The sequence below is a fragment of the Macrobrachium nipponense genome, chromosome 43 (assembly GCF_015104395.2).
Source record: "Macrobrachium nipponense isolate FS-2020 chromosome 43, ASM1510439v2, whole genome shotgun sequence".
NCBI classification, from domain to species: domain Eukaryota; kingdom Metazoa; phylum Arthropoda; class Malacostraca; order Decapoda; family Palaemonidae; genus Macrobrachium; species Macrobrachium nipponense.
The window spans coordinates 32,472,644-32,487,893 of record NC_061104.1 but is presented as its reverse complement, the minus strand read 5'-3'; the positions used below and the strand labels follow the sequence as shown (position 1 = coordinate 32,487,893).

Here is a 15,250-nt window from a genome sequence, read left to right as displayed (position 1 = left end):
TCCTGGGCAAATACGATACACCATCCAACCCTGGCTGTGCACATTTACCATTGAAAATCTTATGGACATCCTTGGTCCAGAAGAGGAGGAAAGGCCCCTTTCCTTTGTTAGGGCCATTAGGTATTACATGGATAGAACTAAGAGAATCAGAGGCCCTTCCAGCAATCTCTGGTGCTCTGTCAAGAATCCACTCGGCCTCTGTCAGAGAATGCAATGTCATTTTTTCTGTGAAACCTTATTTCTGAGGTGCACTCACAGATCCAGGAAGACATACTACCTACCTCTAAGGTGAGGGCACATGAGATCAGAGCGGTTGCCACCTCATATGCATTCAGGCATGATATGTGTAATGTATGTCACTTTCAGCTATTCTTCAATCTGCTTAGGGGAAGTGTAATTTCAGTTTTGCGACTCACTGTTTGAAAGAATTAGAGGCAGTTTTTGAGAATCGCAGTACCTTGGTTTCGTTATCAGTAGCTGGCATGGTAGTATTGGGGGAAGGAGCATAGGAAGTGCTTTTTGTTTAACCTCTACGCCTTGAAATTAGGGTGTAGAGTTTTATGCTGAGCCTAGGGCTACTATGTACTTGAGTATCCACCAGTCATTATTGGTAGGGTGTTGGTTTTTAATTTTTTTACAGTGTAGGTGACAGCATTGTCTGATCTTTTTGTCCTTTGGTACTGCACCCAGGGCAAGGACACCTAATCTTATGCTTTGCAGGTATTCAGAATATTCCTTTACTCCAAAGCTCCAGCTATAAAGTAGAGACTACTTGTGGCATTTTCTTTAAGTCAGCTCAAGAAGAGCACCGACCAGAGATAGTAATTACCTGCTGTATCTGTCTTAAATGGTAAGACCAGGTAAGCAAACAACAAACATTTTACCAATGCTAACAGATTTTATGTTTCAAATTCATCTTCATATCTGACTTTTTTGAAACAGAATATGTCCATATAGCCACCTCCTTTCGGTGTGGGACTTGGCTATGTAATTACTTAATAAGTTCCTTATATAAAATTGGTATTTTATATAAGTAACTTACCAAGTAATTACTTAGCTAACAGTTATGCTCGCAAGGCATCCTAGATTAAAAAATTTGCCAACAAGTGACTGTTGCAATGCAGGAGTGACAGACCCCGCCCACTGCAACAGGGGGGCTAGTGAGCGACCAAAGCCAACGATGTCATTCTTATTTATGCCGCACAGTCAACAGCATGTCGTCTTGCTTGCTCCTGAATTCATGTTCGCTGGTTTTTGCTGAAGTCTGTGATGTACCCTCTTTGGTTATCTTTTTCAACGGTTGTCTTTGGCTTGGTTTGATTTGCCTCTTTAGCATCTCACAATTAGCTTTAGTTATTTAGTATGTCTGATGCTAGCGCTTCCAGCCTTTGCTATTGTAGCGACGGTTGCAAAATGCGGTTGACCAAATTTTGCTATGATGCACACTGCAACAAGTGTAGGGGACAGGTGTGTACAAAAGATCTTATCTGTGATGATTGTAGGGACTGGGACAAAAGTAGGTGGAAGCTGTTGGAAACTCACTTAAATAAGGTAGAGAAGAACAGGATTAGGAAGGTGGCCACTCAGGCCAAAAGTAGGGTCTCTATGAGTGGGGATTCTTCCCCTAGACCTAAGGCAGACTCCTGTCCTGTGCTTTCTTCAACTCCTAGTAATAACTTTTCTCCTATCCTCAGCCCTCCTTCGCTCTCCCCTCCTACTCCTGTGCTTGGGTCCCATGCTTCTGAACCTGATGCAATGGCCAGTCTAGAGTCTAGGATTAACAGTAAGTTTGATAAGAAGTTTAACCTAGTAGTAAGTAGTAAGTTCTGTTTGAGTTGGGGGCTTCTCTTCGAGTCCTTATGGACAAAATGGATAAAGTGTGGTGTGATAAAGTGCCGTGTAGTGTTAGTGGAGGAGGTAGTTTCCCATCCCGTCGGTTCTCTTAGACGAAGGTCACTGTCCTGCTCCCCAGCATCAGGGAGAAGATATACCAACGGTCCAAGGGAGGCCAATGGGGTTTGTCCAAGGGTTGCTGCCCCCTGTCGATCCTGTTGTGAAATCCCAGGATGTGACCGACTGCCGTTGGAAAGGCATCTCAGTGAATTTGTACCATTTATCTTCAAAGTTCAGATTCAGTGGATGTGCAAAGTTTATCTTCAAGTTCAGATTCAGAGTCCAATCATGGGTGTCGTAAACGCTACATGAATTCTTTTAGGCCATTGAAAAGGTATAGTATGTGTGATTCGACTCATGAGTCTCCTCTGCCAGTCAAGCAGCAGGAGGACAACTCTGACCTCACCCTTCTTTCATGTAGTTTATGGGGTAGATCCTGTAGTATTTGTTCCTACGCAGTTTCCTTCTCCCATCTCCTGTGACCATGCCCCCACCACTGGCTCCCGCACATCAGCTCTCGGCTCCCGTGCTTCCTGCTCCTGCCCCTGTTCAACCCACCTATGCCTGCTGCGATTTGAATCAGACGACCCCTCTCTTGCAATGCTAAGAATCAGCTCGCAGAGATCCTAAGGTATAACAGGAAAGCTCCTCCTGCAGGAGATTCCACCAAGACGGCTGATGACCCATCATTGGTTTCTTCGGAGGATGAAGAGGATACAGATCAAGACTCTGCACAACTGACGACTTACAAGTCTCAGCTTAGTTTTCTCCTGGAGAGTTATCTGTTTTTTTTTTCACACCATCTACTCCGTATCCTGTTTCCTTGTTCCTGATGTTGAAGACTCAGCTCGAACTCTCTCTCCTGCCTAATATGGTTCTTTCTACCTATTCCAGGAAAGCTTTGAAAGTGGTCAAAGATTGGCTCTCGATGAAGAGAGAGCAAGGGAAGGTGACATTCGCACACCCTCCCTCGCACCTCATCGAGGACCTAAAGGCCTTGGAGACCAGAGAAGCCCCCTCCCTGGGAGTTGCTTCTCCCAAGGGGACTTCTCTGGCCTCATCAACTCTTCACGTCACTCAGCCTTGACCTTGGCCAGAGCTTTCTTCTCTTGCAGAGTTAGACCACTTCATAAAGAGTTTGTTCAAGGTGGACTGGACAGTGGGAGCTTTCCCTAAGATTGAGAATGCCACAGGGTTAGCTGACTCCCTTTCTGCAAATCTTCTGAGGGTGCTTTCATGTGCAGGTAAAGCTGTTCGAGACGGTTCTGGAGAACTTGTCTCTCTTTGCCTTCAGGCTCCTGAAGAAGAGGGACCTTTGGTGTTTGTTGGTTTCGCGAGGGGTTACGCCCCCACAGAAGTCAGTCTTGCTTTTTGCGCCCCTGATCCCAACTCTTCCTGCAGGCTATGGTAGAGCAGATTACTTCAGAACTGCAGAAGTAGTCTACCCAGGATTTTCTGACGCAGTCTTAGCGTCCCAAGTCCGAAGTTCGTCTCTCCACTCCACCAGTACCGCTTTAGCAGGCAGAGACCCCAGTCTCATCCTAGACCTCGCTCTAACCTGTGCTTCCAGTCAAAGTCCCTCAAGAAACATTCCGCCTCCAAGCCCCAACATTAGAAGTGAGCCAGAAGTCTTTTGTGCCCCAGTGAGAGGCTCCTCACGTTCTGGGAGAAGTGGGCTCACAGAAGACAGAGCCATGGATTGTCAGCTGCTACATCCTGTTTTTAGAGACCCCACCTTTTGTCTCCTTTCCCATTGCATTGACGGCATACTTGAGGCTAAGAAAGGCATGTGGTCTTTTCGAAGGAAGTATCCTCTCTCTCCTTCTGAAGTATATTTACAAAACTTAATTTTTTAATAAAAATATAATTTTTGATGATAAAATTAAGTTTCTTATATACTTAACAAGTAAATACAGATTGGAGGACTCCCTCCTCCCCTGTAATGGACATAAAACATAAAAGAAGTCAGCTTCTCACTTTTGTTGTATTGTTCCCCGATAGTGGGGGGGGAACAAAAACGATAGTAGTGCTACCATGAATGTCAAATTTAAGCTGCCCCACAAGCAGAAAAGTATAGCTATGTAATTACCTGGTAATTATATATAGAACTTAATTTTATCATGAAAATACAATTTTTTCATGAAAATACAATTTTTTGTAATCTTTCATTTTTGGTTTTTGGGGTTACAATTGTTATAAATGTAATACTGTACTGTGCATGTATGTAATGGAGTTTCATTGTTATAAATATTAATTTGTAAACCATACCCTGTGTTCATATGCTATTATTTTATTTTCAGATCTTGGTGTGCATTATTGATTTCATGTTCCCTCCTAAAGCTCCAGGATCATACCCCCCTGCACCTGACCTTAAGGATGATGTAAGTTTCACCTCTTATTTATGCTTAGTATTCTTAGTTTGATTGGTTTAGTAATTGGATAATGAAGTCTCTCTCTCTCTCTCTCTCTCTCTCTCTCTCTCTCTCTCTCTCTCTCTCTCTCTCTCTCCTCTCTCTCTCTCTCTCTCTCTCTCTCTCTCTCTCTCTCTCTCTCTCTCAGAGACAACTTATGTATGTTTAAGAGGTGTACAGCAAGAGCAATAGATCATGTCAACAGGTTAGGGGAGTAAATCAGACAATTATATCTTGACTGACCAATGCATTTATTCACTACATGATGCATAATAAAATTATTCATTCATTACAGTTCATCCCGGTTGTTAACTTTCAGTTCCTGGAAAAACTCACTACTGGACAAAATGGCCAGTATATGGCTATAACATTCCTGTCATTGTTCTCACTCCATTATTCAGTGTTAACCCAAACTTGTGTCTTTGGTCCAGTATTTATATCTTATCAAAGCAGCGTCACAGGTTAGTGATTTATATACAGGCTACCAGTTAAGTAATCACGACCAGCTCTATCCTTACTACTACATGTATTCAAATATACTTACTTTCGACTACGGTACAGTAATACCCTGAATATTGGTTAGGAGTTAAGTCCAGAACCTGTCGCAGATCAGGAGGAATTGTGAATGTGTACAAGTCACTAAAATGCTCATAAATGCTTATTTCCAAAGTTTAAACGATAAATATGACCCAAATTATGCTCCCGAAGCACTTTAATTTCATGTAAAAGTTAGCTTAATAGATTACCATTAACCCTTAACCCTTAGGAGCCGGGATAATAAATAAATATGCAGCACTCCATGCCAGCAAAACTTTGGGGTCGGCAAGTTTATGAAAAAAAAATCAAAGGAAAGAGGAAGATATGGAAATGCACATGGTGAAAAAAAATTCTAAGAAATATTCCCTACCTTCCACGAGAAGTTGAAAATGGCTTATTTACAACCCCTCGTAGGGCCTCTTTTGCAAGATAATCATAAATGTTACCAACTTATGTATGTTTTTTCTAATAAATAATTTGATTTTATTTTGTAAAATTATAATTATAGCTCACAATATCAAAACAGATAAGAAATAAAATCAGTAATAAATTCTTGTCATATTTGTCGAAAAATATTTACGTAGATTTACCAATCACGAAGATTCAGTAACTTAGTTTTATTTGTACATGTTTTTTTAATGTTTCTTTGCAAAATAACATTTACAACTCATATATTATTGTTAAAGACAAGAACAAAACCCAACAGCAACCTCTTGGTATATTCATGAGCAAATTTACAATAAAGATATGTGAGACAACAATGCTGTACATTCTCCCTTCAAGTCAGAAGCAGAACTGATGCCCTGAGATGCTCAGACTCGTTATATTAACCATTGTAAAAGTTGCCATTAGTGAATTTATGCACCTCTTTCCCACCCGATTCCATCCATATCAATGGTGCGTAATATTGTTCATCTACATGATCAATTTGCCCACCACCCCAAACCTGTAATTACTACTCCCCAGGAGCAATCCATCCATTAAGGGTTAAAGGACAGGCTGAATAGTATAATATATATTAAGCACACCCCCAGACTGGGCAAACTTTAAGGTTGCCCAATTAGAAAAAAAAACATTGGTGTAAGAAAAAAAAAATGTTTATCTACCTACCATGGGAAGTTGAAAGTAAATATTTACAACCCTGTGTAGGGCCTCTTTTCCAAGACCCATGTAAATTTTACTAAGTCAAACGTTTTCCTTTCAAATAATTTTGTCTTGTAGAATTATACTTACCGCTCACACAGTATCATAACAGATAAGAACTAAAATCAGTAACAAATTCTGAGTACAGGCAGTTAAGAAAAGAGTGATGCAGTGGTGTAGATGCGTGGTCCTTGACCACTCTACACCCGATATATGCACGCATTGCCAGAACTCACAGGATTCCTTGCTTTCATCTGCGATTTAACTGGCGCTAGAAATGATTCTATTGTTAAGACCTCAGGTTTGTAGCTATGAAAAATATAAATTATCTTAGAAAATTTGTCATATCTCGTTTATGTGTTGGCCAAAAGATCATTTTGATAAACGTTAAATCTTTGCAACGTATTCGACTTCTACTGTCATCAGCATCCAGTATGAGATTGTAGGCATTGATAGGAACAATTATATAGGCATGGACTGTGATATTGATAAGTCTTGAGCGAGTTGTACTTGCTTTGTTGTTACCTTGACTCTATTGATTGTTAAACCAATTTCTTCTAGATTTATTCATTTTAAATCCTCTTTGCTGTTCCTCCTTCTCCCTTCAAATGCACATGTTCAATTTGCACGTGCTGTTTCTTTGGCTAACAGCAAATTTCTTACTTCTGCTTCTATTAATGTTTTCTTGCATTGCCTAGCTTTCTAAGGATGTGATGGGAATGCTCTCAAGTCTGTTGAGTTGCTTTCAGATGAGGTGGGAGTGTCAACTGTTGCTCCTCTTCCCCCCATCATCCCAACATTCTTTTTTATAAATGTAACTTACCAAGTAATTACACTGCTGTAGTTTCTAATTAGTACGGCAGCCTCAATTTGGAATTTGTGGTAGCGATCCTTTGGTTTTGGTGTAGGCAACTAACTCTGCCCACTTTGAGAGAGAGGAACAACTAGGCAAAGCCTTTTAATTTGTTTCTGCTGGTTGATGAGAATGATTGTTAGCTCTCAGCTGGTTTTGGAGTTCATTTTTCATTTACTGGTTGTTCGTTTAAGACAAATGGGTGAAGTATTGTTTTCATTTTGGTAGGTTTTCTACATCAGTGATATGTTTTTCTTTAAAGACCAGAATTTTCTCACTATTTGGACCATACTAGCAAGATTTTGACTTTGACTTGTTACCGTCAGTGACAATGTCAGACGCGAGTACATTGGAACCTCGGTTTTCGTAGACTTCTTCCAACAGAATTTTGTCTCTGGTTTCTTATACTTGGAAACGCTCCTTCCGATCGCATGACTAGGCCCCATTCTGCTTTTGTGTTTGCTGTTTTTTGTGCTTTTTTTTATTTAAGAGCAACTGCTAAATAAACCATTATGGAGCCAAAGAAAGTTCCAACTGCCAGCTGGTTTAAAAAATTTAGAAAGCAAATGGGCATACATAATGTGCCTACTTCAGTGATTAAGAACATGTTTGCAAAGTGGAGCACTGTAAAAGTTTTTGTGGAGAATTACCATCATAACAAATGTTGTAATCCATGTCTCCAACATGTTTAATGATAATGCTGTATTCCCCTTTGGGCAAATTGTAAAAAGATGCCAGAAACAAATGTCTCTGAACAGTTCTGTTCTGCAACAAGGGACCAGTGATTCTCAAGCTGGTTGGTCCTAGTGCTAGTAAAAAACAGAGGGGAAGTAACCCCAGATAATGTCAGTAAAAATGAAGAGAAGTAACTCTAGATTGGCTGATCATATCGGATTTGATTACGGGTCGGCCATGCATAGCAAGAAGCGATATAAGGATGTTGGAGCGAGGGCTTTCCACCCTCCTTTTTTCTTTTATCTCTCTCTCTCTCTCTCTCTCTCTGTGAAAAACCCCTCTAAAAATTCTTATAACTGCCTATTTTAGTTGTAAATACACGCACAAAAAAAACTAAAAATTATTATACCAGAGTATTTTAGTATTTTTTTCACAAAAAGTGCATTAGTCACAAAAATTATATGGAAATACAGTAATTTGTGAATATTTCTCAGTGAAAAATACAGCGAAAAAGCGAGTCCGCAAATAGGGCAGGTCGACTGTAATAAAAGAACTTTATATATATTTAGCAAGTAATTACAGAATGGGAGCCCACCCACCTCCCCTCACGTGGACTTAAGGCACAAGCAAATTGAAAGGCTTTGCCTAGTTATTTCTCTCTTTCCCAAAAGTGGCCAGGCTAGTTAACCTAAACCAAAAACAAAAACGCTGACAGGAATTACAAATTTTAGCTGCTGTACTAGTTAGAAACTATAGCTATGTAATTACTTGGTAAGTGTATGTAAAAAGTTATTTTTTTTATAAAAATGTCATGTTTTCTTTGGCACTTATTGGCATGTTTTCTTTTGCTCAGCCAACTTGTGTCAACTCACTTTAGACTGCATTTCCCTGTTTTGGATCACAAGTTCTTTGTGGGTTGTCACCTGTAATTGCCCTAACCCCTCCCCTGGAAGAAGATTTTGAATTTGGGGAACCTTTCTCAGTTTGTTGGTCTTTTGTTGGAGTGTTGTGCTTTGCTTTTAACGTCAAGAACAAAGCCCGCTCCAGATTTGTGACAGTGCCTTAGTGAACTGCTTTCATAGACATCAAAGACTGAGATCTGCTAAGTCCAGTTACAGCTTTAAGGATTACATGTATTTAAATCTCATTATGGAAATAAATTTTGATAATAGGGTGAGTAGGTAGAAAAGTCACTTCAAATTTTATATACAGAGTATCCACGCCACCAATATTAAAGGGGTTAACCATGATATGTGTTTCTTTTCCTCATAATAAAATTACAAAGTAAAAGAAAGCATAGGCAGCACTAGTAATATTGTATTTAATTTTCTTCAGATTGAGTAAGTCTCAGGAAAGGGAAAAAATGGAGATCCCTAGGGATGTACCCATATGTTTAAGTGAAGACTTCTGTATATGGACTTGAACAAAAGGTAATTTCATGAAATTGTCTCTGTTAACAGGATGAAGATTTGGTGGAAGATATTCAGGATAAAATGAAGTTGAATGTTGAGGAAGCGATTTCATCAAATGGCAAAGATTCAATGAAAGATACAGGTGAGGACAGAAATGATGGTGCAGAAGAGGAGGAAGAGGATGAAAATGAGGAAGAGAAAATGGTGAGTGAAGGAGAGGATAAAGGACAGAGTTCTCAAGGAGAAGAAAATGATTCTCAAGCTGAAGATGATGTGGAATCCAAGAGCTCGCCAGAAGTACGCCGGCGCCGTCCAAGGAAAGATTAGCACCCTCATCTGTGTTACTAGATATCAATTTAGATATTTATCAGTTGCTGGGCTGAAGGTGTGTGTTGGTCATAATGTATCTAGTTACAGTTGAAGTTTCTATAACTGACTGGTTTGATAAAAGCTCAAGATATACATAAAATTAGGATCGAGTATTCATCTAGCATCAAACCATTATAAATAGGACTATGAGGAATCGTTTTTCTTTGTTGCCTCTTAATGTTGCTAACTGGTGAGAGAAATGTTAAGAATATTTTATACCTAAAGAAGTTTTGCCAAAGAATTAAACTGACCGTATGTATATAGTATATATATATATATATGAGTTGTTCAGCTTCAAGAAACTACATGATGATGAAAGATAGCTTACCTCAGCATTTAGAAAGGGGTTCAAGGTGCAACTTTGCCTATGTTTCAGAATTTTCCTCCTCTGTGTATTTTTCCACTGACCAGGGCTTTCATTTTATCTAGGCTATAATAGCTCTTTTCTATATCTTTTTCATATGTGGCACCACTACACAGTATACATTAGTTTCCTAAAGTATTCTCTTATCAGAATTGTGACGCTTTTTGCTTTAACAATCTTTACTACTATGGTCATATGCCCCAACAGTTTAGTTTGATGGAACTAGTATGGGATGTATGTTTGTGTATATCTTTAATTAAGCTTAATCTTGTTAAATCTTAATGTTGAGATAATTTCATTGTGCATATTCCATTATATTTTTGCTATTAACAATTCATTAAACATTCAGTGATGGTAGATGACTAGGTAATTGTGTGAAAATGGAAATCTACAGTTATTCCAACTTTGAATTTTTTTTATATAGTATATAATATATATTTGGAATAAGGGTGTGGGGAATGCCCTGATGCAAAGGTAGCTATTTGAATGCAAATAATATGTCTATTTTTTGTACTCCCTCTCAGTTGTTGGCAAGAATAGCTTGATCATTAAAATGGAAAAAATCAAACGATTATGATGTATTTCTGATGCCAGTTATTGTTGTGCAGTCAGTTTTATTGGAATGTATCAACTCAGTAGACAGAAGTAGAATGGAAAACCTTAATCACATTATAAGCATTAAGCACCTCACACCAGTTTTGCTCACTGAATGTTTAGTATGTGGAGCTCTTAAATAACATTGTGATAATAATTCAGTGTTGAACATGTATGTAACAAAGCTACTAATTCAAATTAGAACAAAATGGTTTGAGACATTTCTGTCCATATCAGTTTTTACAATTTTTTTGGAAATGTTAATTCCTTATGATTTTAATGTGTTTACAGACTCAAAATTGATATCCCACAACATTAATAAACTACCTTTCTTTTATAGCTGATCTCATTTTAATTTTTTATCTTTATTTAAATTTACACAATTGCCGATGTATTTTCATAGCATTTATCTTTAAGAGAAATCAACCGTTTGCTACTGGTTTAACTGATGGCTAAAACCACCTTTGTACATAAAGTATACATTCTCATACAAGGACTATTTGAGTTGTTTGTTTTGGGTATTGAGACCGACATTTACCTCTGTAAACAATAGTTTTTCTGTGATACTCCACAGTGTGTCAAGAGAAATAATTTAATGTAAGGGATACCAATTTTATGCATCTCTTCTACACATTTCTAGACACCTTATGTTATCAGAACTGCAAATTGGGTTCAGCTTTATGAGCAACCCAAATCTTCTGGGTTGTTCGAGTTTTCTCACTCATTTGATTTGGCTGTAGAATATTTATTCATTTCATTTACCAAACTCACTTGTGAGTTGTAAAGTCAAAAGGAGATTTTATCTTGGGTATTTTTTTTTTTTTTTTTTTAGTAAGTACTGTGTCAAGTGCATGGATGCAGTTTCAAAATTACCATCTCTTCTGTTAAGGGTTCTATCTTCCATTAGATATAGCAGTGATATGGGAGTGTCTGTTCAGTTTATACTGATTTTTGACAAAGAAACATGACTTGGGTCAGCTGTGCCTGGCAAAAGAATAGCTGTTGAATTTGTATGATATTTTCATCACTAGGTGTAGTGACAAAATAAATTATTTGTTAAAATGTGCTTGGGAAGAAAGGTCATTACATGAAATTCAAGATACAGTGTTTGGTGCTCTCTTACGTCTTGGAGAATTTGTTTCTAATTTACCTTTTAGGTATATAAGAAATTTTTATGTCATTTTCAAGCCATGAATTTTCTTTGTCCCTGTTCATCATTATGGCATTACTGAATAACCATAAAGTTGTAATACTGTAGTGATGTGGTTCTCTTTCTCACCTGCATTCATATTACTGTACGTGAACTGTACCCAAGCAGTATGCTATTATTCTAGTACATGCTTTGTATGATTCTGTGTGCATAATTATTTTATAAATAAAAACATTTTATAGGAGTGCTTTGACAATTCCTCCTCCTTATATATAGTAACTACAAAAAATTGTGTATGAAATTTATTCTCAAGTTACCTATGGTCCCAGAACTATAGGCCCAGCTTCCACTGACCCCTCACCATCAGTGTCAGTCATAAGATAGATATTTTCTTGGATATTTACATTGACAGATCAGTGTATTCTCTTTTCTCTTTGTGGGTTTAGTGCAGTCGATAAATTTCACTAGTGTACTGTAGGTAAAGCAAGAGCATGTTGGCAATGTTGCTTGAAGCTCTAGCTTCATCCACATTTTAGCCCCTTTTCATTGTCTTTAAAAGTACCAAACAGCTGGAATTGCTTATGCTTGGCTTAATACCCTAAATTTCATTAATCAGTTTCTTCTATTGTAACTCCATGGAAATTGCTGTCAAAGCACTTATTTGACCTATTATACATAATGTTCAAATCCCCTTTCTCAACCGTTTGTCATACTTTGAATTTTTCTGGTATTTCATTTGGTTCTTTTTTATGGTGTAATAGCTGTTTATTATGTATATATGTATAGCTGCCCATTTCCCAACTTTGGGTGTTAGTTTTCATCCTGCATTAAGGAACAATAATTTTGGGCCAACCTTTAATTATAGAAAGATGCCATTTTGACTAATGACTTTCCACTTTTGTGTTGATGGAAAGAAGACATCCCTAATATTTAAACAATTTCATGTGATCAGTGTAAACTAGCCTTGATTTCCTATAAAGTACAGGCAGTCCCCGAGTTACGACGGGGGTTCCGTTCTTGAGACGCGTCGTAAGCCGAAAATCGTCGTAAGCCGGAACATCGTCAAAAATGCTAAAAAAAAAACCTTACTTTTAATGCTTGGGTTGCATTCAAAACTATGTAAACTGCATTCTTATTGCATTTTTCATCAAAAAAAACCTTCAAATATTGATTATTTTGCATTTTTGGTGTCATATTTCTTCTGTCAGATGAGCATTGTAGGCGTCGTAACCCTGGAACGTGTCGTAACCCTGGAAATAATTTCTGATGAATATAATTGAAAAGCGCCTTAACCTCAGAACGTCGTAAGCCGAACCCGTTGTAACCTGGGAACTGCCTGTATAATGGATCCATGTGGTCTTGGAAGGTAACTGATGCGTCAGGGCTGTTTCTTTCTTGAAAAATACCTTGAAGAAATTGTAAGACTTGTTTAAAGTACCCTCTTATATATGCATATGCATTTGGAAGATTCATATTAGATGTGACAACGGAATGACACCATAAGAGATACGTACATCAATAAGACCCTGCATGACTGAAACTGCCTGTCAAGCTGCACTTGCACAAGTAGCCAAGGTTAGGAAAGTACAGAACTTATTTTCCCAACCTTGAGCTGTCAGTTCACCTCATGTGGTGCAATGTAGGCATTACTAATAGGGTGTTTCCAGTGTCCTGTTTGCCTCTGGCAGCACCCACTGTATTTACCCTTTTGCTTTATATCTATTCCTGCTTTCTGTTGTACATTTTAGTGCATTTTTTTTTTATTTTTACATTTTAGTGCAATTGTGAAGTTTTCTCCCAGTTTTACATTTAGATCCTTGAACTTCTCATTTACTTTCTGGATCTCTTTACTAGCTGTCCAACAATTCTTGATCCCTCAGTACGTACATTACCATTGGTGTTGCATGGCTGAGCGTTCCACAGCTTGGCTCTATATAACAAATGATAGTTTGATTTGTGAAAAATTTCACTCAGTTGAGAAAATTCATCTTGGAGAGGGAAACCAGCCAATATTAGTTTATGTAATTTTTCAAGTACGTATTTATATAAAATATCAAGAGATTGAGTTACAGCAATTCATATGCAAAACAAAGTGAGTTAATGGCAACACTGGTGAGAACTACTGAAATGTAAGGACAGGAGAAGGATAAATATTTAACTCGCCATTATTTGAACTATCAAAGTCTGCATGTAGGTTACTATTATGTACTTTATAGCTGAAAGAAGCAAACATCAACGCACCTAGGTGAAAACTACAGTGCATTCCAGGTCCCCCTCCACGTGAATAGCTAGAACCCTCCAAAAATACTTATAACTGCCTACCTTAAATGTGTAAACACCAAAGTATCCCTAAAAATACCATCCTACATCAAATTTACATTAAAATATCATCCTATTATGGTACATATTAATCTTTGAAATATTATCAATATTATTTCATAGTAAATCTTACATTTTATGGTTAAAATAGACGTACGTACTGTATGACTTGGTTACATATGTGTGAAAATATGTAATTCAGTCGTTCACGTTTTCTTTCATACAGTTACCATTCAAACCACCCAGTTTTCTTTTTACAAGGGAAAACAATTGTATGTAAATCACGAGAGAGAGAGAGAAAGAACAAAAATACATAATACATATGAACATTAAAAAAATTTATAAACTAGTACAACATACATGAACATTAAAAAAAATTTTATACACTATTACAACATTAAATAGGGTACTCAGCAGTGATGAATGTTTAATTAAAGATGACGATGATGAATTGGCTGTGCAGTCCGATGAATGACAATGAAAATAGACTGCACAGCTAAGCAGAGGAGTTACATCTCTGAGGGTGCCTTTTTACCTTCAGGAGGCACTGACGCAGGAAATTTGGGATGCACTTCTGGCAATTCAAGAGGCACTACTAGCACCTTAGTGGTGTGGTTGGTATGGTCTTTGCCTGCCACCTCAGTGGCTGCGAGTTTGATTCTCAGGCATTCCATTATGGGGTCAGAGATGTGTATTTCTGATGATAGAATTCACTCGACGTGGTTTGGAAGTCACGTAAAGCCGTTGGTCCCGTTACTGAATAACCACTGGTTCCATGCAACATAAAACACCATACAAACAACAAGAGGCACTACTTCGGGCGATAGGGGAAGCACTACTTCAGAGGTTTGGGGGGTCCTTTGTATGTGTGATGAACATTGTGATCATTCTCCTAATTTTGGATAGGCATTCCAAAGTCAGGCCACCATCCTCCTGCTCCTGTTCCTCCAGAACCTGTAGTGTCTAATTCTTCATCAGCAGTCCTCGTCATGGGGTCAGAGTGGGCATCAATTAGGGTGCCGACTTCATCCTCGGTGATATCAAAGAATTCTCGCCAACTGGACTGCCTTATTAATGGAGAGAAGCTCATATAATAATGGACACAACTTGCTTCAGAATGCAATCAGGGTCTCCTTCTTGTCCTTCAACGACCGGTCAATGACAGACAGACACGAGGCAATCGTGAATTTACTCTAATAGTCTTTCAGCATAAATTCACTGTCATGGTCCATTGGATCAACAAGATGCTGGAGGGAGTTCCTGGTGCATAGTGTCTTGAAGGCATGGATCGCACCCTGGTCCATAGGCTGGAGGAGAGAGGTGCTGTTGGGAGGGAGGAACTGGAACTGGACACCCTTGTAATAAAGATCGAGAGGGTGGCCCAGGTATTGTCTAACTTTAGGAATGAAGCTCTGGTGGAACCAGTACTCTGCAAGGACTTTGGTGATCCAGGCCTTGGAATTATGCATCCAGATGGCAGGCAGCAACGCTTTGTTCTTATTCTTGAGTGCCCTGGGGTTTGCAGCCATG

At 38.4% G+C, this 15,250-nt stretch overlaps 1 protein-coding gene across 1 annotated transcript in view; it reads left to right on the top strand.

Moving 5' to 3' along the window:
- LOC135213632 (thioredoxin-related transmembrane protein 1-like) overlaps positions 1–11,642 on the top strand; it is a 108,568-nt gene extending 96,926 nt beyond the window's left edge. Inside the window, exons 5-6 of the mRNA XM_064247662.1 lie at positions 4,194–4,274; positions 8,973–11,642. Of these exons, the coding sequence (XP_064103732.1) occupies positions 4,194–4,274; positions 8,973–9,251 (360 nt within the window). The 3' untranslated portion in view covers positions 9,252–11,642. The remainder of the gene's footprint in view (positions 1–4,193; positions 4,275–8,972) is intronic.
- Positions 11,643–15,250: the final 3,608 nt, after the last annotated feature.